Source organism: Nilaparvata lugens, chromosome 5, assembly GCF_014356525.2.
Source record: "Nilaparvata lugens isolate BPH chromosome 5, ASM1435652v1, whole genome shotgun sequence".
NCBI classification, from domain to species: domain Eukaryota; kingdom Metazoa; phylum Arthropoda; class Insecta; order Hemiptera; family Delphacidae; genus Nilaparvata; species Nilaparvata lugens.
The window spans coordinates 23,603,173-23,627,445 of record NC_052508.1 but is presented as its reverse complement, the minus strand read 5'-3'; the positions used below and the strand labels follow the sequence as shown (position 1 = coordinate 23,627,445).

Sequence of the window (24,273 nt, the reverse complement as noted above, 5' to 3'; positions counted from 1 at the left end):
AGCTATAGCTCATTGCTTTTATAATTCTCATTTTGAAATCTATAGCATCAATGATGGTCATTATCGGTGGTAGTATTACTGAGATAATATCAATTTTAAAAATGAAGTATCCTTTTTTATTGTTCAAATCTTCATTGAAGTATATTAATTGAGCCAGTATAGATATTGGTAGTATGGTGACAGTTAATCCTTATTTCTAATCCATATTCTGAACTCTAAACTATCAATAATACTCATAATCGGTGATAATATTACTGGAATAATATCAATTTGAAAATTTGAGTATACCTTTTTTTATTGTTCAAATCTTCATTGAAGTCTATCAATTGAACCAGAACCAATTTTGGTAATATGTTGTCACTCATGCATAAAAAATTGCAACGTAACACTCAAGTCCAAATCTAGTAACCGCGTTCAGTAATTATAAGTGCTAATGCTAACCACCAGACCACAAAGGTCATCAAATGATGTTAATTTGCTCACTTCCTTTTGAAAAATGTAAACAACAATCGACCAGTTTTTTGCCTTTATTCGGATTGAAATATTCCCATTCATCATTATTAATTTACTGGTACTGTTCCTCAAGAAATTGATCCAAATGATATTTTTCTACTGACCTTGACAATTGATCTTCGTTTGTTTCCAACAAAAATCATAGCCTTGAGAAACTGCTCATGACCTTCAACATTTTTGATCATCTATCTTATATTTTTCCAAAATCTTCTCAAACTATGATTTTTACAATCAAATTAAAAATTATAAGACTTATTTCGTAATTCCAAATTTGAAATTACTGTTCCAAAAATGTAACATTTGGTTAAACCGATTTGTTTATCTTATCGTATATTTATACTATATTGTATAAATCTTACAATACAATCTCATTTTATTCTCATAAACCCTTATTTCCACTTTGATCTTGATTACCTAGTTGGTTACCTAGCAAACATGCATAACCGTGTTATATTAGAATTTTTCTGATTGGTTCCTGCCTTTGTATTCTCGACGAAAAATCATATTTGAATCACGTCTCTCTTTAGAATCGTCTTTATGAAGTAGGTTATAATATGGAGGCGTCATAGTAGTGAGCAGTATTCATCTATTTATTATTTATAGTTTGTATTATTACGTACACATGTGGTAACTGCACAAGCCACATCTGTGAACTATGTTCGAATGATGAATGCAAGTAGTGAATGAGAACACTTGTGGTGTGATCTTTTGTTAAAAGTTTGAATCGCACGTATTAGAACGGTGTATGCTGGAAATCTATATTGGTGCCATCCAATCACTAACCACAAGTGTGCATCAAATTAACCTTTTTTTGTAACTTCATTTAGCACTCGATTTTCAAAAAAATGTCACTTACCACATTTGTGTACTAAGCCATGTACTGCACATTTATTTAATAGTAGTAAACTCAATCAAATTCTCATTTACTTGTCACATTACTTCTTCCGGAATGTATTTTCCCTCTCGAAATTTTGTTTGATGTATACTTTTGTAATTTGTTTCTAGGCTCCGGTGGAGAGCAGGATCCCAGTGTTCTGCCAGGCTGGAGGCGGTGGAATCGTGGTCGGGGGCGGTGGCAGTGTGAAGGCGGCAGCCACACGGCTGTCTCGACCGCTAGCCACCCTGTCGAACAAGGTGCGAGCCCACTTGGGGGGCGGCCAGCCACCCCCCACTGCCGCCTCCAACGATGTGTCATCGCAGCAGCAGCCGGCGCCGCCTCCTGTTTCGTCTGCCTCCTGTCGACGCTCAGAGCTGTCGCTCACAGAACTCACGCAGCAACAGGAGTGGTTATTCAGGTAACATTATTTTGTATTGAAATAGTGAGAGAAACTACTCATCTTGCAGAGGTAAAGTGACCAGTTCCTTTCATTCGAGTATTGATTCAATTTCGTTCCATTTATTCACACAATCCCAAAATGAATTTAATATTGTAATGTAAAGTTTCATTCTGCATATTTGAGCAAATACGAAAAATACATTACATTTTCTCGTTTCAGAATGATGATAGTGGCAATCCTCAACGAAGGCTGACAGTTTATTTTTCTTCCAAGTTACTAGACTAAAATAAATTTCGTTACAATAGGAAGATTATCAATAAAGAGAATATATTGAAAAGCCTTTCGGCAATTAGAACCAATTGTGATGTTGATATATAACATAATACAGCCAAAAAATGTTCGTCGAACAAGTTTACAACTAAAAGTTGTAAACTTTTTTCATCCACGAATTATTTTCTTGAGGTCGAGAGCTTCTACACAAACACGTATGTAAGTTTTCTCTCACATCAGGGAAAGCGTTTTAATGTTCTGTGAAAATTAAATTAATAGCGTAGGCCTACTGCTAAGGGATGACAGCATAATCCTTCGTAGGAATCACTTGTTCTCTCAACAACAGTACTTGTTTGGGAACATTAACCAGCTTACTGTATCTCATAGCGGCTCAATAAGCAGATATTTTTCCCGGAGAAGAAGCCCATACCCTATTAAATTTTATTCGCGTTACAATTGAAAAGTGTGTGAAATAGAATAACATTTCAGTAATCACAACCAATATTGTGATGTTACATTAATACTGCCAAAAATTGCTTGTCAGACAAGTTTGCAAATAGATCTTGAGATCGAGAGCTAAAAAATATGTAAGTTTTCTCTCACATCAGGGAAAGTGTGTTAATGTTCTGTGAAAATTGAATAACTTAGGCCTACTTGTAAGGGCTGATAGCCTTAGTAGAAATTATGTGTTCTCTCAACAACAGTACTTGTTTGGGAACTTAATCCAGTTGAGTTTCCCCTGAAAAGAAGGTCATACCCTATTAAATTTCATTCCCTATTCCTTAAAATGCTGAGTCGATAATATTATCGTGAACTAAGTTATCAATTCCCTTTCTTACCATTGTAAGCAAATATTTTGTAATATGATGTGTACAAATGAGAATAATATAATAAAAATACCATAAGAAGATGAGATGAATAATACTGCGTTACTTGTATATTAACATAATGTTGGATATTAATTATAGATTATAATACTGTTGGAGACAATATTTTTCAACATACATCATTGTTGGATACTACTTATACTATTGTTTTATAGTGTATTATTTTGATGGTTGGATACTTTGGATCGACATTTTATTGTGAAGATGATTGTTGATGTTTCGTTGTTGAGATGATATAATTTGTTTGTTGTGCTTTCAGGAAAACGGCACTGCAAGACGACACTCCAACGATGTCAGGAGCCAGCAAACACAGCTCGTTCGAACTGGACGAGAGCCTGGGCATCCTGACGCCTGACCAGATGGCAGAGTCGCCGCTCTGCGAGGAGATGCCCTCGTTACTGCTGATGAGCGCCGATTGCTACCAGGAGCAGGATCACGACCAGGAGGGCTACCAGGGTGACTGCTACCAGGAGCAGGAGCAGGACCAGGACCGCTACCAGGAGGGCTACCAGGGCGACGGCGAATGCAGCCGGCCGGCCAGCCCTGGTAGCAAGCCCAACCCCATGACTGATTCAGACTTCTTCACAGAGAGCGATGCTGACATGCATGAGGAGCTGCAGTCTGCGCTCAGTGGCGACAGGAAAGCTCAGGTGCGTGGAGTACTTCTTCCAAAATAATAGATTGATTTAAGTAAAAGATTCAAAAAACGACTGTGATTCGATGATAATTAACCTCAATCAATCAATTTTATTAGAAAAATATTTTTACATTGTTGGGTCCTGCTAAACCTGTGGGTTTTTCAGCAGGTGCCAGATCAAAACAAAATTATTCACAACGTTAAATTAAAATCAAGTATAAATAAAATAAAATAGCTTATTTGTCGTGAATCAAGAGTAATTATTACTTCTTATGATGTATAATAATTATACAAGAAACGAAATAAAGGATTAGAATCATAATGTATGTATAATAATTATACAAGAAACGAAATAAAGGATTACAATTATAATAAACATAATAATTATAATAAAAAGAAATAAGGAGTTAATTAAAAAACTAAAAGGGGTTATGGAAGGAAAGAAGGAGGAAATATTTTATACAATATTAATTACCTATTAATATTTCAATCAATCTTATAACATCCATTGACCGCCTATGAAAGCGGAATGTGGATTTGTCAATCGATATTGCCAAAGAAAATTCAAAGGGATCACAAACTCGAACGGAAATGAATGAAAAGTTTCTATGCAAAAATACTACCTATGTGTGAAGATCATCTGAATTTGTCAGAAATAAATTGAAATTTTCTGTATAGAATCACTATGAGGTTCTATACGGCCAATCTAATTGTTCAAATAAAAACCGGTCGTGTCATCAAAGAAAATAGAAGGGTATTAGTGATCCTATTCAATAGAATATAGAAATATCAAGTAGCACTGTAGAAAAAAAGTGTGGATAATATGGCAATTGATAAATTATTTGACATAAATCATAACAAATAAGTACCGTACAGTACAAGATAAATTAATTTAACAAGCGTAATAGACCAAAGTAGAACATACAAATAAAAACGAATAAGAATACCTCAAACTGGGATTTTACATGGGATTTTAATATTTGAGAAAGAAGTTGTCTAAGAAAAAAGGTTTCCACATCTTGAGAAAGCACAAATGACCCAAACATCATATTTTTTTAATTATAAAGAGATTAATGGATAACAACAAATGAAACTATTCAAATTTCACTAAACCACTACATTGATTAAATATCGTATCTCTTCATTTCTCTACTCTTAACTTTCTCAGTTTTCTTCCTTCTCACACAAGTCTTGGAGTTTCACGTTTCTTATTATATATTTGTATCACATTCACTCTATTCTACCATCCTTTCAAGATTCACATTTACTTTTATAATCTCATATTATTCTCATCTCGCGTTTCTGATGTCCATGCTTTTCAACTACCGTACTACATATATATTTTGTTTTGCTGATGTCGCCAGATAAGTAGTTTAAAAGATGAAGACATTGTTCTCAAAGTATATTACATTTTGTAATCTGTATTTAATTTTAAGGTCGAAAGGTTATATAACTTATTTATATTGACGATTGTCGCATGCTCAGGTAATAGACGGGCGACTGTACCAACAGGCGCGCTGCCCGAGCTTCCTGGCAGCAGAGGAGATGGACTCGAGCGGCGTCTACTCGGACACGGACAGGACGCCGCGTGCCGAACGGGAGGAGTTCTCCCCGGCCAAACTGTCCAGCATGATCATGGAGCAGGTGAACACAATCAAGAACCTGGTGGTGTCGGTGCCCATGGAGGACGAGGATGACACTGCCAGTGGTGAGGGGGAGGCCATGCAGCAGGAGGCGGTCGTCGATCGGGAGGCGATGTCCGAGACCAAGGAGGACACCCAGCCGCAGCACCAGGAGGCCGAGAAGAGGATTGAGCACAAGGAGGTCAAGAGTCCGGTCACGCAACAAAGGTAAACAGTCCAATAAATGGATAAAATAGATATTCGCAGTGAGTTGAAAAATCGGGGCTTGTCATTCATCTGACTTTCTGATTGACAAGATCTGAATCCATCAGAGTGAGATGATTTTGAAGAGAATTCTTCAACACATGATCAAGAATTCTTCAGTCCAACAGTTGGATGAATTAGATATTTGTAGTGCGTTGAATATGGAAAATTGGGTTCTGACCATGGTCTCCTCGAATTAGGAAAGAATACTTCAACGCATAATCAAGGATCCTCCACAACAAGGTATCAAAATGAGAGTTTATAAGGTGAGAAACACCTTGAGAGGATCATGAAATTCTGTTATCACAATCCCTTTTCCAGAATTCGAAAAATTGGACCTAGCAGCTTGTTTGGATTTTTTATATTATGTTGGATATTCATGACTTAATTTATCAGATTTAAACGATTAGGTCTCTACAGTGTGTAGATTTGGAAAGCATACTTGAACACATGATCAAGAATTCTTCACAACTGTATCACTATAAGATTTCATTGGTAGAATAGCACCTTGGAAGGATCATACAATTCTCTAATCGTTACAACAACTATACATTTAAAGAATGGACCTTCCAGCTATATGGCGAAACAAGAAATTCAATTTAGAAAAACGAACTAACGATGGAAAATTATTGGTGATCTTTAAGTCTATCAATGAAGCAGAAGGTTCATGAATGAAACCTTCCATATTATAGTCTTCAAGGTACACATAGATCTATGATCGACTCAAAAAATTGCGTTGTAGATTATTTGATATTATAGAAAGAAATAATTCAATCTTCGATATGAAGACATGCATTTTTACCGGTTTTTTTCTCTGAATCATATTGGAAGTGCATTATCCCTCCCGATTCATGCCGTTCTTATTCAAAACCGCCAAATATAATTCACAAATTTGGCATAATTATCTGATCACAGTGACTATCCACATAAAATCAAGTTCGACATTAATATCAAACTTAATATAACTTGCAACCTATATCCCCATTACAGTATTTTCAGATAAATACTCCTCAAAAGCAAAACTCATGAATAGAGACAGTGCATTATAACGAGCTCATAAAATGACGCACAAGCTCTTTAAGTTTATTCGTTCGTTTCAGTGTCCAGGTCCAAGAATGAGACAATTTCAACTAAATTTTTAAGTGTTTGCATTGTTTACAATAGTCCTACTTAGTTTGCAATGGAACAACAACAATTTTCCATGAGTGATAGTTGAGATTTAGAAATATTGATAAATGTTTGATTGGTTGTGTTGCAGCCGGACACCATCACGAGAAGAAGACACATCGGCGCCAGCGTTGAAGAAGCACAAGATGCCGAAACGCAACGTGGTGTCGAAGATCAAGACGATGATCTCCTCGTCGACGACGTCGTCAGGGGCCGGAAAGGGGCCGGGGGCGGGTACGGGGACGGAGGAACGACGCAAGAGAGGCGGCGGCTGCAGTCGATGGGACGCCGTCATGAACAAGATCGCCCAGGGGCAGGCGGAGGCGGGTCAGAGACCCAGTCTCAAGCAGGTCAAGTCCAGGGTGTTCGCCGGCCTACAAGTGCCGCCTCCACCGCCCCCGCAGCGCAAGGCTATTGCCGCCTCTCAGCAGACTCCTCTCAAAGCTAAGAGGTCGGTTCACATCAAATTGGTATTTCTACATCTATTGTGAGATTCACGTTATGGAGTCAGTGAAAATTATAGCAGAATAAAGTTAAGGGAGGAAAAGGAATGGAATCCGGAGATGCACACACGGGTCGCCGTCTAGTTGTCACCCCGACTACTTGACACCTCTGGACCAGAGGTGTCTAGTTGTCACCCCGACTACTTGACACCTCTGGACCAGAGGTGCCAAGTAGTCATGACCGTAAACAATAACTTGACACCTCGCACCCTCGCGTCAGGGTGTCCCCCCGACAAGTTGTCACCTCCTCAGAAAAGAGACAAGGGGACGGGGATGGCTCACGTCTACTTGTCCCCTACAAAACCGGTTTTAAAAGGGGACAAGTAGTCGGGGTTGCACCTAGTCGCGTTCCCGCACACACATTCTCCTCCACCTACACCACAAACTTCCAACTACATTGATTTAACTTTCAACTTTCCCTACATTTTCCAGGAATTGAAAATCAAAGTATCCTTCTCAATGTATACTTCTATTTCTATTACTAGTATTCTGCTCTCTATGATGAAAGGAGCTGAATGTTGCCAATTTCCCGTTTCCACCGCCTTCTCTAGAGATAGCTGTGATTCAAGTTATCCTGGTACATCAGATCTACCAGTTATCAGTTATAACTCTAATAAATATATTATATTTATCAAGAGAAAATATCTATCCATGATTCAACAAACAATTTTTATGATAGACATAAAAAATTCTGGTAGTTCATTGTAGCTTATCCTTTGTCCTATCCTATTGTTAGCCCATCCTATTCCTTTGTAGCCTATGAAAGATAAGGCAACGGTGCGGACGTAGAAAAGGATAGAGCAATCTGCTTTTTCTAATGACAGACAAGGATAAAAACCAATGATAATAATCAGATGCTGACTATATAACGTGAATCTCACTATAGGCACATCAGTGCTATTTTCACCCCGATGCCTTAGGGGAAAAGGTCTGGGAGTCTCGAGATGCACACACATTCTCTTCCACCTAACCAGAAACTTCAATTACATTCAACTTCAAACTTTCTCATGCATTTGTCAAAAATATACAATGAAAGCCCCTTTTATTTTTTTTTATTTTTTACATCGTGTTCCGGCTTTATAGCCATTTTTAAGTAAATCATTTTAAAATGATTTCAAAGCTGAAAGATTTTGTGGAAAATAGAAATTTATATTGGAAAGAGTAGGTACTTTGATTAGAACGCTAATGTTTAAGTATAGGTATACATTAGAAATTCAGTATACAAGAACATTAGTATACCCATGAACGTAGACATTTTTCAAAAAAAATGATATGAAACTTGTTCTTGCTATTATTCCTTGGTTCACATGAATACTCCAGTCTTTCAGAGAAATCAGTTCCTGATGAAACGGGATTGAAACTGAATTCCGAAACTGATTTTAGTTTTCTGAAACTGAAATTCCTGAAACTAGTTCCTCGTATTGCACTTATATAGAATTTCCATTCACCAATCTCCAAACAATAAATTTATATCACTCACCCTCTATATGAATGAATGATCAGGGCTGATTTTCAGAAGTAGGACTCACAAACTTGTAAGTTATCAACTTGAAAAATATTATCTTACAACCATGAATCATTCATGAATCGTATTAATTAATCAACTTATCATTTGGCTAAACCAAACAGGTTGACCAAGAGTGAATCAACCAATATACTTAACTTTTCATAAGATTTCTTGAAACTTATCCAAGTCATGATCTTCCCTCATTTCACTTTTCTCAATTCACCTTAGATTGATATGAAAAATGGTTTTATTATCGAAGACTTATTAAAGTGGTTTCTGTGCAGCAGACGTACGCGAACAAGAGGCTCGGAGTGTTCGCTGCAGACTCCCACAAACGGAAAATCGCACAACAGCTCTCGCAACAGCTCAATCAGTGATCTCAGCAAGGCCTCGCCTCATTCAGTTCGTGAGTACTCATTTTCCTACAATATTCTTAATTTTAATAGGTATCCAATCATTGATTGAAATATATCATGTTTCTTATCCTCCACTCGAATATTTAGTTGCAAATGAACAATACAGCGATGTCTTCAATCTAAGAAAACTGTTGAGGGTGCTCAAAAATAATGTAACTCTTTCCAATCACTAGCCCAAATGTGAAATAGATGCAATGGGAATGTTGAATAGTATTGGACTAATGAGAAGATCCTTAGTTTTTCGATGCGAGAGCGTGTTGGAGTCGAAATAAGCTAACTGCACATGCAATCTGGTGTGGTACACTCACACAACTTTCCTTGCTCATATTTGAAACTACGATCAGACTTCTGAGTACATATTTTCAGAGTACTTTTTCCTATGTGTAAATTGTGAAATTCGATGATTTTTTTAGTCGTAATTTTTTTAAGTCGTCAAAACAGCTGTTCTTCAGATGAAATAACTCGACTATGTGTTCTTTTATGAACTGCGCTCCCTACCTACCTCATGCACGAGGAGGTTACTAAGTTCATTTCACAAGGATGGTGTGGACCCCCCATTAGTTTCCCAGAAAGGAGACTCATGCCAGTTGATAGTGCTGATAAATAACTATCCATGGTATAAATTTGAAGAAAATCGTTAGAGCCGTTTTCGAGAAAACCGTGAATAACATGGTTTTTTAGTCATTATCCGCCATTTTTCTCAAGAATATTACGGAGCTCCTGCAATTTTCCCAGAAATAAGACTCGTGTCAGTTGATAGGACTTATAAATAGCTATCCATGGCATAAATTTAAAGAAAATCGTTAGAGCCGTTTTCGAGAAAACTGTGAATAACATGGTTTTTTAGAAATTATCCGCCATTTTGATTTCAATTTTATTGAATTTCTTATTGTCGGATCCTCATGGTATAAGGACCTTAAGTTTTAAATTTCGAGTCAATCGGTTGATTAGGAATGGAGTTATAGTGTTCACAGACATACACAAACACAGACCAACACCCAAAAATCATGTTTTTGGACTCAGGGGGACCTTGAAACGTATAGAAAACTTGAAATTAGGGTACCTTAATTTTTTTTTGGAAAGCAATACTTTCCTTACCTATGGTAATAGGACAGGGAAAGTAAAAATTACGGCGTGTGAGGTTCTTATCTATTTACTTATTCATCTATTCTCCATTCAATATCATGGTGGCACAGTCTGCCACATTGACAATCGTCATATAAACAACAATACATTACTTCTTCACGCAAATCGCTGGACTCAAATAACTGGAATAAACTCAGCTGGTTTATCAAATGTTTTTGCTATGCATAATAGTGTCTTGGTGCTCTTTTATGAGTTAATCGGTTCAGGGGTCAATGATCAATAGATCCTCAGATAGAGTCATAGGATCAAAAGTTTGCTGGTGAATAACACCAGAGACTAGATTATTCAATAACATTGTCATGTTAGAAATAATAGATGTAAATATTGAAACTCTCACACCTATCTTAGATATCACATCCATTCGTATCGTATCAATTCAGTTTGATGGATCCATGATAATTTTTCTGAATTATTGTAACTTCAAAATTTATACATATTTGACATAATCTCCTTCAGTGTTGCTCAACCTTTTTATCTGGAATAAATACTATAATATTATTTTCATGGATACCGTAGCAGTGTTGTAATGTGTATTGAGCACAACGTTGGAGCTGTATCGGCTCCAATAAAGAAATTTCAAACTTCACCCTGAAAAAAATATTACGATGACATTCATAGAATTCAGGAAACTGATATCCAAGACTTATCTGTATGTTGAGATGACAGGACGTTTTCAAACATGAGGCATGGAATACAATCAACACGAACATGAATTAGAACTCGACAGAACAATATTTTCTAGTTTGTGACATACTCATCCAAATGTCCTGAATTAAGTAACTCATATTTTCTATTCAACAATATTTTTGGAGAAACTATACGATAAAAAACTAGATCAAAACAATCAATGCAACCATGCCATATTGCATGTTTGCTTCACTCAGATGCGTTTTATGGAAGACAGACAGGATAATCATACAGTGGACAGTTATACCTCAGGCCACAACATATTATTCTACTTTCTTTATTGAGATTGAACTGAGATTCTTCCACGTTATTTGTTTACATTGTTATTAAAGAAAACTATATTGTTTTTAAAGAAAAAACCTAACTCAACCCATTGAGTTTATCAAATTTTAAGAAAACTACAATAATTTATTCTTAGTTTTCAATTTATTTGATGATTCACATACTGAATTGTCAACGTTCACTGTGAAGAATTACATACTGATCATTGATCAGAATAATATTTCTGACGTTTTGTGTAACATGTTTTCGAACGAGACTTCACATTACAGGCACTAATGTAGTTGACTGCAGCTATTAATGATTAACGCGATACACTGGAGTGTGAGTTTTAAATAAAATTATTATAAACACTCATCTGCCTGAATAACAATTTGTTGAGCTAGGCCTTGATTAAGGCTGAGGTGCATGTAGCCCACTTTTTTATGGTCTTGCTCTTGGGTTTCATCATAATAGAAGTTATGCCGTAATTCTACCTATTTTACCCATTGGTCCTTTTAAATCCATCGGTATTTCATGAATTAGCCACTTATAACTAGGACTACTATTGTTCAAGTTGAGCTTGTATTTTTTCAAGGGTCAAACTTGAACTTATATTCATTGATTGATTGAGTACTTTATTTATGTAGATTACAATATATACTGGCTTATACACTTATATAAAATAGCTTACAATACAGCAAAATTATAGATGAATTCACATAATATAGACTAAGAAAATAATTATTGAACTGTATATGATACGAAAAAAGCAATTTGTAATAATTAAAGATAATATTGTTATGCATCTACATAAATTGGCGGAGATTTGGACATATCAATGTCCATTCTTCGGAAAGAATATTCAAAATATCCTTCCCACTAACTCTCTACCAAATTCATGAGAGTGGTCTGGATAGATTTCTAGTGTGATTGGGAAAAAGTGTTTACAGAAAGCAGGATATATTTCCTCAATAATCATAGATTATACTATATCCTACTATACTCCTCAGTATGTATGAATCTGAACAATGTGGCTTGGAAGAGTCTGAATTCAAGCATTTGGTCGTTTATCCGTGATTCTTGATCACGAGCTTTTGCAATTCAATCCGGCCATCATCTTTGCAAAGGTTTCAGACGTTGTGGGAAATTTGAGACAGGAGTTATTTAATATTTTTCCGGTCGAGAGTAGCTGATCAATATCATTCTTGTTCATGGCATAACAGAGCTCTGCTATCTACCGAGCAACATAACAAACAAGAATGATTCTAGTTCAAACTTTAGCCAATAGAAGCCGCAGGACGCTGGATCCTGTTGCAAGGCTCCATCCTTCTTCCTCATTCTTCATCCTTTCTCATTCACGCACAATGTTGACTCACTATCTGAAAATATATTTAGATCCTTGTAATGGAGGTTGTATAGGCCTCACCTAAGATTCACAAAAACCAATGGTTTCTTCATGCGAAGGAGTTTGTTATCAGAAACTCAACATTCATGAATACTACGGTACTGAATCAGGGTGTACATACTAGTCGAATTTGCTGTTCTCCTTTCTAAACATCGTTTGAAATGAGATTAATTATTATCCTGAGCTCTTCTGATAAGGGAAAAGTCCCCCTGATGAAGGAAAATACGCCACAGTCAGACAAATGTTTCGTTTAATGTATATCTTGTTAGTATACTTTAAACAAATATCTCATCTCCAAATACATCTAGACCTGGAAGGGGCTCACTCAATAGTTAATGTTGTTTCGGTTTAAATTCTAATTGATTGTTAATTTGAAAGATTGCATAATGAATCAATTTGATATGAATTATCGAAGAATTCTATGTTATTTACAGATAAAATATCATTAGTTCTTTACTATACATGATTATTTTAAGGCTCTCTTGATTTCGAATGAGTCTCCCCCCTTTCCTTATTGAATCCAGAACAAACTTTAATGAATTTTATATAATGGTAAGCCAACCATAATATTATTTCACGATAACTACGTATCTCTCCAATTATCTTTTTTCTCCTTTGAAATTAATATTCAGCAATCATTCATCTAGAATTCCCTTCAATCAACACAGTTTCATCTTCTTTGTGGAGTCATAATAATATCTAAACATTCTTCATTCAAGTCTATATATTATTGCTTAAAAACGCCCCTATAGGCTACACATGATTATCATGCTACGTTCCTTCCTCAAACAGTGGTATACAATAATAGGAATCAATCAATTTTTACCTACTCTTGACATAAATAAGGAAGTCAAACGTCCTTAAAACACCTCCCTTGCACATGCATATTTTTTATGGATTCTTTTAAAGTTTATCAGCCAAAGTCGATATTTATTATGAAAACTATAACTGGCTCAAGAGTCATACCTGGACTAGAAAAAATCATAGGGTGAAAGGGTTCTATTGTTCCCGTCCCAAACCATGAATGAACAGCCACCGCTGTAGTGGAGGGAAATTTCGGGAGTTGACAGGGAAATTTGTTCTAGTATGAGGGAATATTAAGATACATCGTACGTGCAATCAGCTGCTGTTCAGATGATCCCGCGACGCCGGCGTCGGTACCGAGTATTGACTGGCGTCGTGGCCAGACGCCCTCCCTGCTCCGTCCGCCATGGCTGGGGCTCGAACCCACTGCCTTCGGGTTTTCCGGCCGGTCGAATCACACTTTTCCTACGAACGAAAACGAACAGCAAGTGAGATTTCCTTCTGATGAATCGTGGTCGAGAATGATTTTCGGTACTTTTGCTTAATGTCGAATTAGATTGTGTTTTACCAGCTGGTTGCCACTGGATTTGATCCAGAAAAGTGAGGAATCCATAGTACACGTTGATTCTCAAGTCATTTGTAATACATTTTTTATATCTCCCGTGTTGCTTGCTCTCTGTGGTTTTCTGTCACTGAAATTCCTTAGCTGGTTTCTGCTTGGAATCAGTAGCTGGTTGTGTGTTTCTCTCCCACTCTGTGAGCATGATTCACTTCTCATTGTACTAAAATTGTTTATTGTAAAAATTGGATTTCCAATTCAATTAGGGTAATTTCATCAGGGCTGGTCAATACTTAAATGCCTTCCGCCCAACAGAGATAACTTTTTTCATTCAATGCCTTTGTAGACGAAAAATTATCAGAAGTACAGTTTGGGGATCTGCTCCTGGGTTTTATGTGTTTTTTTTAATAAAATTTAATATCTCTCACCTCTTGTGAATATGAAGATATCAAGTCAGTTATCGATTGAAGTTTGTTTTTAGTACCTCATTATCAGTACTAGATGGACTTATCCCATGCATTAAGATAAAAATTTCACTTGCATTTGAGTTCAATTCTGCCATATCTGAAGGTAATAATTATCATTTATCTTAAGATGATACTATATGGAAGTCATACTTAAAAAGCTGTTACTTACTATCATATCTGAAGATGATACTAGTCTCACTGAAGATTACTTATAGAGTATATCGTGTGTCAGACTGTGTGCAGGATATTATTATTGTGACTGACAATTAAACTCTTATAATTTGTTCATTTCTCTTGTTCCCAACAATTTGATGTAGGATAATCTGTTATCTTACTCCATCAATATTCTCAAAATGTTTATATCAAAGTTAATCTGTAAAATATTACCTGCTTCATCTGCTAAAAGTAACTGCTCCTACTTTTGGCGTGTACTTTGACAAGGAGTGAAATAGAAATATTTTGACAATACATATTTGTAATAATATTACAAAATATTGAATATGAATATTTTCAATCAAACTTGCATGATGATGATCAACTTGCAATTCAAACTCAGATGAACTTTGCTGGAATATTCTCCAGAACTTCAACTGTTGTTCATCAAGTACTCCTCTGATTTATAAGAACTTGCACTAAGCCAGCAACCTTGTTAACAGAATTTTTCTGCTTGCATGTTGAATTGGTCTCTGCAGTTGAGAAACAAAAGAATATTCAAGTGGTTGAAACGTACTTCGCAGTAGATGAGAAGCCTTTTTTGCATAACAAATGAGTGAATATAGTAGTAAGAGCCCATTGTCTAGTACGATTTTGTTCTTCTGCAATTACTTTTTCCATTCTTTACTTTGCATCATACTCAGATTTTTCGAATTTATGGTTTACCGTTTAATAAGATCGTCACAATCTTCTACTATCTGATTTGTCACTTTATTCTGTAAGCTCCAAATTTGTCACACTATGTTGAGTGCAGAGTTGTTTGAATAATTCACTGTACTTCTGGATGAAGTCATTCTTTGGAAGCTGTTCTAATTGGTTCTAATGTAGAGTTGACGCTCAAATGATGGAGTGAATTAGTCGACACCATTTTTAGGTTCTAGGAGTACCTAACTAACTCGATTTGAATGACGGTCTTCCTCAATATTGTCTCTCTCCAAAACGCTTCTAGAAGTATATCCGACTATCAGAACTAGTACGAGAATAGCTGGCATTGATCATGCGTTTTTCATGAGGAGGAAAAACTATTTTTCTCATCATGAGACTAAGAGGAGGGTAATATCTCTCATTGAAGGGTAGTAGTCGCTATCTAACTGCTATTACTTTATTTCGTAATAATCTCAATAACGAAATCGATTACATTTCTCTTCTTTTTGAGCTCAAGTTCATCACTTCTAAACTGACTTCTAAACGTATTAATAACGACGATTAATAATGACGAATAAGTATTAATTCGAATATACAAATCCACTAACGAATCCAGATATCATGAAGGAATATTCTAGAATCTGGCATAAAGTATATTACCACAATCCCCCTGCATTTGAAGTAAACATTTTTCAGAGTTGATTGCAGTGCCTAGTATTTGTTTTTCTTTTTTATTTGGGCAATTTTTTTGTGGGAAACTTGTCAATACCTATCCTTCTTATCCTATCAAAAAATATTGAATTGATATTCATTAACACATGCACTTGTTTCACTCTCCATAAACATACAACAGTGGCTCTTCAAATTTCTGTAGTAAGGCAATACAAGTATGAAATAGACATTTCATTTTTTGACTTACTCTCCTATTCTAGTAACTGAGAACTGAGAAACACAATAATTTTTTGCAAAGCAATGTGTCGCTTTCCATTTAAAACATGGTATTTTAACTCGAAAAGTTGTCCAATAGTAACTTGCTTTGACACATTTGAACGATAGAACTGATTCTGTGCTGTGTCTCAGTTGGTTCGTGAACAAATTTATTGCACTTTTCAGTCATTTTGAATAAATAGGACGTCATCCATCCCAGCAGCATCATAAGTTACAATATTTAATGAAGACTTTTATGCCTTTCTTTTTGAAAATACGTACAAGTTGTTTACGTTGTTTGTATCCAATAGGAATTCTGAGTGATGCTTTGGTGTCGAAGAGAGGTTTTAAGTTGATTCTACGTCAAGCGTAGGTGGTTAGTTCCGGGTTATAGAAAAACATGAGTGTTTATTTATTGAAGCCGCATTGGGGTTGCGCTGGCGGATATTAACACTGCTTTGTAAACATTGTTTCTGTCGCCTGGATAAAACAGGAACAAAAGAGCTGGAGAGGGAACAAAAATCGCTGATGCTTGAAATGACTTGGGATGCCTAGCCAAAATTGACGTCATTCTCATTTTGCTTTATGATTTCCGTTGCTGAAGATAAACTGTCTGTTTTTATTCGAAGAAAAATTGGTACAAGAGTGGAAGAATAATTCTTGCTGGACGCATTCTTCAACTATGTGTTAAAGTTACTTATCCCTTGTGTTAGCCAAGATTTTAAAAGAGAGACCTCGATATTTTAGAAGTGTAGGATTTATTTGAACTTCAAAATGAGATACTGATAATCCAGATTTGGAATTCAAATGTTGTGAAAAAATTGTTGATGGAAAGTATTCATGATATTAAAGTTGAATAAGTCATGCCTCTATTCCTAATTATTTCACAACATACAGTTAGCAATTCATCCATTGAAAAAATAATAGTTATATTTTCATCGTCCAACTTCTTTATGTTCCAACACTCTTGCTTCTTTTATACTTATCTTCTATTCTTCCATAGAATGAATTTTTCCTATTTCTTTAGAGGTGGTTTTAATCTTCAATTGAATTGCCTCATTGTGAAACATAAATAATATAGAGATATTAGTGATGAATCACTTGTAATTGAATTTTTTACGAGTTTGTGTTTCTTGAATAGTTCCAAATTTTCATAAATAACTCAATATTATTCGTTGAAAGTGGTAATTGAGTGGAATATTTCTAATTAATTTATCAATTTAAGCCATCTAAATTCAAAATTTATAGTTTTAATGTGTATTTTGGACCAAAATTTTATGAAAATTGTACACGTGAAATTCTAACCTTATCTTGGACTTTGTTAACTATAAATTTGAAAGAAAAATAGCAATATGACTACCTTATTATTTTATCTTTCAATGTTATTACATTAGTGTCATTTGCATTGTTAATAAATAAATAAATTACACTTTTCCTTATCTCTGTTGTTCGACTGATAAATCACCAGAGTAACTAGGAGAGTAACTGAGATGTTTTGAATTTCAAATCGAGGTTTAGATCTAGTTGACTTGATGGAACTAAAGAGGAACTTGATCTTGATATTCTACTGAATAATCATTCTTCCACGTTCCCACTTCAAATAGTTGAGAATCATGAGCTCGCCGTAGTCTACAGTTTTACTCTCGAATCGTTATTTGATTCTTGAAATAGTGAGCTTAAGTGTATTCAGATAAATATTAAAAGCTAAAGTCTAAATCATTCACAATAAATAAATCTGATCTGCAAGACAAATTTATTTGAATCACACTAACCGAATAAACTCAAAAAACCAGAGCCCAGTAAAATCAATAATTCCAGTCAGTGAATTATATCAGTAACTGTTATAGGTTGAGTAATAGCTCTAAAAAATGCTTATTCTTTAATGAGATTGTAAGCATATAATTCAAAACAGTGGAATGCTTAAGAGTAGACTAACTGCTGAAGAGATTAAAAGCATTTCAATTTTAATCTGTTATGCTTCTTGACATTGTCAATGGGAGTACTGGAATGCCTATTCGCTCAGCAGATTCTGTGTAGAGGGGAACGAAATGTCTGTGAACTCTTATGGTAGAGAAATTAGGATTCTTAGATTGAATTGAACATTGAAATGGTAGCAGAGTTCAAGCAGCGTGCTCTGTGCATGGCATTTGAGCTTTGGTAGTCGTGCGTTGGAAATGTCAAGCACCGAATAAACTTCAAAAGGACACCGACAACTCGACGTATCAGTGTGTGCCAGTGGTTCTACCTTCTCAATTTTTTTTAGATGCAATTGCTATCCATTATGAAATAGCTATAATAATACCAATTTCTGGAGAAGTCATCAAGACAATATTGACATTATCAAATTAAGATTATCAACAAGTCTGTTCAAACATTTTTATTTGACGCCCTCCATCCATGATTTGGAAATTACTGTTTTCTAATAGAAACTATTACATTAGAATAAAGCTTCAGGATTGGACTAACAACACGACTCTCAAAATTACTATAGAAAGTTTCTAAAATATTGACAATTTAATTGAAGTTCGTATCTTTGTAGGATACATCTCAACATAAATCCATGTAAGGCTTTGTCAGTTCAACGGTTCGAGTAGAATAATCATTGTTCTTCAATTTTCAAATTGAAATCGAACATCTGATATTATTAAGACTCAGGAAGTATATTTCAAGAATAATTTCATTGAGAAGCACATTTTGCTCATTTTCCCAGTATATAGTCTGAAATTGTCCTTGCTAACAAGGATAAAGACAGCTTGGAGGCAAAACAAGTGAATTAATCTCACACACGTAATAGAGACTGGTTAATAAAATATGAACATCCTTTCAAGATTTCACTTATCTGCTCGGTTTTCCTGAGAAAGTGTTCTTTCACTATCACACTACTGCCATAATACAGATAGGAGCTTGTCAGCTGTGAAACTAATTCACTACTAGCTGTATAACAGAAAGTAATGCTGCAATCACGCTCTGTTTGCTATTGATTAAGAGTACTCTCATATCATGCTCCTTCTCCATTCCATACTCATGAATGTAAGCTGCACTGTGTCAGTTCTCCATACTCACTTGAAAATAACTATTCAAGTAGTTATTCCAAGCGGTTTAATGAGGAATTAGAAGGATTTGGAACCTGAGGTTCATAAGTGTATCATTATTTCAGATTTATAAGGATTGTTGTCATCGTAGTGAGATTGTTGTTCAAATCTGAATTTGATTTTTCATGGCGTGTGAGTAGCTTGTAGTGTGCTATAATGGATATGGAGATATCAAGTGCATTCAGAAACAAACTGTATTCGTGATTGATAAATTCTAAATTCACTCCGAGCCAGTCGTGACTTTAAGTGGTGACAAATATTTTCTGCAAAATCTTTTCAAGTGATAGTGACAAAAAAGTGATATGCCTATGTTGCCTGGATCGAAGCACAAGTTGACACTCTCCGGACTTCGAGCTTTTTTATCAGGTAATATGCATTTCCTTAACTTGAATAAAGTTGGAACAACTTTATTCTCTTATTACTGTAATTTCTATAGTTCCAATATAATCTATACTGATAATCTTCCTCGATTAATTGTATTAATGTTTTTACAGTATGTTGAACAGTATGTACCCACCACTGTTGTAAAGGAAATTTCAGCTGAAAACCGCTAAAGACGGATTGAAAACTGAAGCTGGTGTGTTTGAAAACCTCCAACATGCTATGCCACTATTATGGAATTCCATCAATATTCAAAATAATACCGATTCACTGGATTAATGATTGAGTTAATTGGAACTCGTCGGACCTTTGCATGGGGAAATTCCTTCACCAATTCTTCAAGATCTGGGGACTGAACTATTTTATGTTCGCTAGACCACTCAGACGTTCCTGGGACATTGTTGATCTTAGAAAAGTCTTCATTAGCTCGAGGTTGAAAAGCTTCTTATATAATTTTACCATTCACATTTGATATGAATTTATTATTTATTTGTATTTTAAAATTTTCCATTCCTTTAAATTTGCCGCCCCCAAAACCTGCCGCCCTGTGCGGCCGCCCGGTCCGCCCACCCCTGGGGCCGGGCCTGTTGTGAAACATAAATAATATAGAGATATTAGTGATGATTCACTTGTAATTGAATTTTTTACGAATTTGTATTTCTTGAATTACAGTATTTACGAGTTTGTGTTTCTTGAATAGTTCCAAATTTTCATAAATAATCAATATTATTCGTTAAAAGTGGTAATTGAGTGGAATATTTCTAATTAATTTATCAATTTAAGCCATCTAAATTCAAAATTTATAGTTTTAATGTGTATTTTGGACCAAAATTTTATGAAAATTGTACACGTGAAATTCTAACCTTATCTTGGACTTTGTTACCTATAAATTTGAAAGAGAAATAGCACAATGACACTACCTTATTATTTTATCTTTCAATGTTATTACATTAGTATCTTTGCATTGTTAATAAATAAATAAATAAATTACACTTTTCCTTATCTCTGTTGTTCGACTGATAAATCACCAGAGTAACTAGGAGAGTAACTTAGATGTTTTGAATTTCAAATCGAGGTTTAGATCTAGTTGACTTGATGGAACCAAAGAGGAACTTTAACTTGATATTCTACTGAATAATCATTCTCCCACGTTTCCACTTCAAATAGTTGAGAATCATGAGCTCGCCGTAGTCTACAGTTTTACTCTCGAATCGTTATTCGATACTTGAAATAGTGAGCTTAAGTGTATTCAGATAAATATTAAAAGCTGAAGTCTAAATCATTCACAATAAATAAATCTGATCTGCAAGACAAATCACACTAACCGAATAAACTCAAAAAACCAGAGCCCAGTAAAATCGATAATTCCAGTCAGTGAATTATATCAGTAACTGTTATAAGTTGAGTAATAGCTCTGAAAAATGCTTATTCTTTAATGAGATTGTAATCATATAATTCAAAACAGTGGAATGCTTAAGAGTAGACTAACTGCTAAAGAGATGAAAAGCATTTAAATTTTAATCTGTTATGCTTCTTGACATTGTCAATGGGAGTACTGGAATGCCTATTCGCTCAGCAGATTCTGTGTAGAGGGGAACGAAATGTCTGTGAACTCTCATGGTAGACAAATTAGGATTCTTAGATTGGATTGAACATTGCAACGGTAGCAGAGTTCAAAGCAGCGTGCTCTGTGCATGGCATTTGAGCTTTGGTAGTCGTGCACTGGAAATGTCAAGCACCGAATAAACTTCAAAAGGACACCGACAAATCGACGTAGCAGAGTGTTTGCTAGTGGTTCTACCCTCTCAATTTTTTTACATGCAATTGCTATCCATTATGAATGAAATAGCTATAATAATACTAATTTCTGGAGAAGTCATCAAGACAAATTGACATTATCAAATTAAGATTATCAACAAGTCTGTTCAAACATTTTTATTTGACGCCCTCCATTCATGATTTGGAAATTACTGTTTTCTAATAGAAACTATTACATTAGAATAAAGCTTCAGGATTGGACTAACAACACGACTCTCAAAATTACTATAAAAAGTTTCTAAAATATTGACAATTTAATTGAAGTTCGTATCTTTGTAGGCTACATCTCAACATAAATCCACGTAAGGTTTTGTCAGTTCAACGGTTCGAGTAGAATAATCATTGTTCTTCAATTTTCAAATTGAAATCGAACATCTGATATTATTAAGACTCAGGAAGTATATTTCAAGAATTATTTCATTGAGAAGCACATTTTGCTCATTTTCCCAGTATATAGTCTGAAATTGTCCTTGCTAACAAGGATAAAGACAGCTTGGAGGCAAAACAAGTGAATTAATCTCACACACGTAATAGAGACTGGTTAATAAAATATGAACATCCTTTCAAGATTTCACTTATCTGCTCGGTTTTCCTGAGAAAGTGTTCTTTCACTATCACACTACTGCCATAATACTGATAGGAGCTTGTCAGCTGTGAAACTAATTCACTACTAGCTGTATAACAGAAAGTAATGCTGCAATCACGCTCTGTTTGCTATTGATTAAGAGTACTCTCATATCATGCTCCTTCTCCATTCCATACTCATGAATGTAAGCTGCACTGTGTCAGTTCTCCATACTCACTTGAAGATAACTATTCAAGTAGTTATTCCAAGCGGTTTAATGAGGAATTAGAAGGATTTGGAACCTGAGGTTCATGATTGCATCATTATTTCAGATTTATAAGGATTGTTGTCATCGTAGTTGGATTGTTGTTCAAATCTTAATTCGATTTTTCATGGCGTGTGAGTAGCTTGTAGTGTGCTATAATGGATATGGAGATATCAAGTGCATTCAGAAACAAACTGTATTCCTGATTGATAAATTCTAAATTCACTCCGAGCCAGTCGTGACTTTAAGTGGTGACAAATATTTTTTGCAAAATCTTTTCAAGTGATAGTGACAAAAAAGTGATATGCCTATGTTGCCTGGATCGAAGCACAAGTTGACACTCTCCGGACTTCGAGCTTTTTTATCAGGTAATATGCTTTTACTTAACATCAATGAAGTTGGAATGAACTATAATCTTCTTACTGTAATTTCCTTAACTCGAATTATTGTATACTGTCAATCTCTTGATTAATTGTATCAATGTTTTTACAGTATGTTGAACAGTAGGGTACTCACCACTGTTGTAAATGAAATTTCAGCTGAAAAACCGCTAAAGACGGATTGAAAACTCAAGCTGGTGTGTTTGAAAACCTCTAACATGCTTCTATGCCACTATTATGGAAATCGATCAATATTCGAAATAATTCCGATTCACTGGATTAATGATTGAGGTAATTGGAACTTTCGGACGTCGGACTTTCGGACATCTTAGAAGAAGATCATTGCCTTCAATAAGTTGTCAATTATCATAATAAGAGCTAAAAAGACTAGTTATTCCAAGAAAGATCATTTTTGAGGCTAATCAAACTTCCATTCTTGTGATCCGCTAAAATTGTTCATTCCCTGGCTTTACTAATAATTTGTCGTTCAGTCGTGACTGAATAAAATAAAATTTACGATAAATGTATTTTAGATTACGTTCAAGAGATCTGTGGACTTTTACTCATAGGCAAAAGGCAAAAGGTAAAGGCTAGGATAGGCAAGTCTATCGTAGAGGAATCAAGCAGGCACTTAGACCAACCTCCCAGCCAGTTAATTTGCATCAGCAGTCTAGCTTGCAGGGCACATCAATCACTTTGGAAGTGAAGAAGATTCAACAGACACATTGGAAAGTGGCTCAATTTTCACTAGAATAGACCCAATAACCTTGAACGCTGGATCATGCAATGCTTGCTAGCATGCAATTTACCTATGCGAGATCGCTTCAGTTCTCAATTTATAGATCGATTGTTATTCTATACTCTCTTTTGAAGCCTACTCTTTCAACTAAAGTATAGTTTCAAAACTACGAAAAACCGATTAAGTTTCGAGAGGAAAGTCGTAAAATGGTTAGTTTCCAATAAAATAAAATATCCACGCTTTGATTTATTCAGCTTCTATTTCGCAGTCGATATTTTTCTCTTGCCATCTAATCGAATGCTTCTAAATGTGAATGTCATATACGAGAATTTGGAAGCCAGCAAGTGAAAGATGGAAGTACAATGTATAAAGCTAGAATTACTTTGGCTGAAGGATCTGGATTATCCATGAGACATGAACATTTGGATTATTCGCAATGCAGCTCCAAGTCTTGAAAAATGATTTATTTCCAAGTTGCATTGTAATGGTTTTTATACTGTGCTAGTAGAAGATTTCCCCATAATCCTGTAACATTTTGTATAATATTTCTATCTTGCTACTATCCAGCTTCATACTAGCTTTCTACTCCTATCTATCACAAGTGCGGTAGTGATTTTTCCATAATCCTGTAACATTTTGTATAATCTTTTTATCTTGCTATTATCTAGCTTCATACTAGATTTCTACTCTATTCTATCACAAGTGCGGTAGTGATTATTTCAAAGTGCAGTATATATTATTTTTCAAATACTTTCTCCTCCAATTCTTCTTATTCGAGTATGATATGCTGTATTAATGATTGTTGTTAGAATCTAATTGAAATTGATGATTCCTCTCCTAATACAATCATATGAGT

The 24,273-nt window shown here is 35.2% G+C and overlaps 1 protein-coding gene across 6 annotated transcripts in view; it reads left to right on the top strand.

Moving 5' to 3' along the window:
• LOC111051723 (neurofilament heavy polypeptide) overlaps positions 1–24,273 on the top strand; it is a 146,283-nt gene that overhangs the window by 53,209 nt on the left and 68,801 nt on the right. For 4 of the 6 annotated variants that reach the window (XM_039427986.1, XM_039427988.1, XM_039427984.1 and 1 more), the window contains exons 2-6: positions 1,519–1,808; positions 3,207–3,597; positions 5,070–5,434; positions 6,729–7,088; positions 8,932–9,053. In XM_039427986.1, the coding sequence (XP_039283920.1) occupies positions 1,519–1,808; positions 3,207–3,597; positions 5,070–5,434; positions 6,729–7,088; positions 8,932–9,053 (1,528 nt within the window). The remainder of the gene's footprint in view (positions 1–1,518; positions 1,809–3,206; positions 3,598–5,069; positions 5,435–6,728; positions 7,089–8,931; positions 9,054–24,273) is intronic. The other 2 variants (XM_039427989.1, XM_039427985.1) reach the window with 1 other exon arrangement.